This window comes from Penaeus monodon, chromosome 28 (assembly GCF_015228065.2).
Source record: "Penaeus monodon isolate SGIC_2016 chromosome 28, NSTDA_Pmon_1, whole genome shotgun sequence".
Lineage (NCBI taxonomy): Eukaryota > Metazoa > Arthropoda > Malacostraca > Decapoda > Penaeidae > Penaeus > Penaeus monodon.
The window spans coordinates 17558543-17560437 of NC_051413.1; the positions used below are offsets into that span (position 1 = coordinate 17558543).

The window sequence follows — 1895 nt, forward strand, 5'->3', positions numbered from 1 at the left end:
AGGTTTATCGACTCACTAGTCTCAACCAGCAGGTTTATCAAAAGAAAATTAAAACCCTCATACTATTGTGGTTTTATGTAGTCGGAATAACTTCATTTATGGTTATTTGGCACAACATCTTTGATATCCAAAAGGGATCTGCCTGTCATATCTGTTACAGGTGTTTGTTGTTAGTTACTTCCTAAAATAATTCATTTCATAAGTGAGGAAATTTGCAGAAATTGCTTTTGTTGTAAATGATAATCATGAAGATACCAAGACGAAGGTGGCAAGATCAGTATTTTTTTAACATTGCAGTTAAAAATGTAAGCATTTTTTCTTACTTGGGGTTAAATTTGACATCCAGATCAGTGTAATTGTTAGCATGTTTGTTATTTTCTACTGCTTCACTTTTCATACTTCCTTAAGGGGATCATCACTGTCAAATCTAGATATCCCTAATAGAAACCTGGATTTTTTTTTTTACTCTTTTTTTGTGTTTGCTGTTATTGTAGAGATGGTAGATCCAGAGTTTGGTTTCATATGGCGAATAAATAACAAATGAAAAATAAATTTAAATTTTTCTTCTTTGGGGCACCATATTGTTGGGCTAACTGCTCCCATAATGAACAATGAAAGTCAATGATAAAAATTCAATGATATCCTTCATTTATTATCTAGAAGTTGTACCGATGATTTTTTTTTATTCCTTATATTAGTTTCAATATATAGGTTAAATTTTCAAGAAAAGAACTTTCTGTTTTAATATTATTCAAAATATATACAAAAAATTAAAATTTCAATAATACCAAAAATAGTCTACTTTCTGCTCAACAAAATGCAGCATAAGTGAAGAAAATTTTTATAAGTATTTACAAAGTTGTAAACAAAAAAACAAAAAGAAAATGAGATATGGCAGTTTAAATATTTTCCTCAAGCAATCTGACATTACCCAGCTTATATATGCAGCTATACATAATTTTGATGTAATGTTACTGTAGAAATTCATAAAATTATTTCATTAGGTGCTTCTGCCAACTGAGTGATGTGCATTACCACCTGTATGCATAGAGGGTTAACAGAAAAGGCCACTGTGTCTTTATTTTTTATTATTTCCCTACCATACTCCATGCAATTTAGGGCAGTGTTGCCAAATCACTCCTGTTTTTTTCCAAGTATTTTAAGGAAAAAAAATATATGACTAAAAATTATGGTGGTCCCCTTAAATAACATCTTGTTATCTCAGGAGGGTCATTCAGATAGTTTTGGTTAAATCATGTGATTTTTTATGTTTTCTCTTCTGTTTTGCATAAAATAAGAGTATATAATAACTTCTAGCATGCATGTGATTTTTTATGTACTTTTAGTGAGGTATTACACAATATTAGAATTGTGCAAAATTACTTCCGCAGGTCAAGGCTTCGTTCATGTTATTTTTTGTTGCTGTGAATTCATTAGTTATATCTGGCCGAACATGGCATCAGAAGATGAATTAAAAAGCCTTTGCAATGTTCTTGAAACTATTTAGTTGTGATAGGAGTAGCTGAGCATGAGTATTAAGATTTGAAGTACTTTTTCTCCCCATATTTATATATACATTTTTTTTTTTTGCAGGTATCACAACTTCCATATCAGTTTACATCAGTTAAAGATTTTGAAGCTTCAGTTAGAGCTCCCATTGGCAGAACATTTGTCCCAGAGGCAGTGCACAAAAAGCTGACAACGCCTGCTGTCACAACAAAGAAGGGAACTGTAATTGAACCTATGACAGAAAATGAGCTCCTTGCTTTGAAAAAGGAAATCAGCGTCAAAAAGTAAGCCTGTGACTAATGCTAAGCTTTGTTGCAAGAAAAGAGCAGTAGAAAAATGAAGAAACAGATGGTAAAGAAAAGTGTGTGAGAAAAAGTAGTAGAATT

General features: G+C 31.5%; 1 protein-coding gene across 1 annotated transcript in view; it reads left to right on the top strand.

Moving 5' to 3' along the window:
- LOC119591389 (U3 small nucleolar RNA-associated protein 14 homolog A-like) overlaps nucleotides 1-1895 on the top strand; it is a gene marked incomplete in the record, with an annotated part of 13561 nt that overhangs the window by 11444 nt on the left and 222 nt on the right. Inside the window, 1 exon segment of the mRNA XM_037940128.1 lies at nucleotides 1594-1895. Within this exon segment, the coding sequence (XP_037796056.1) occupies nucleotides 1594-1797 (204 nt within the window).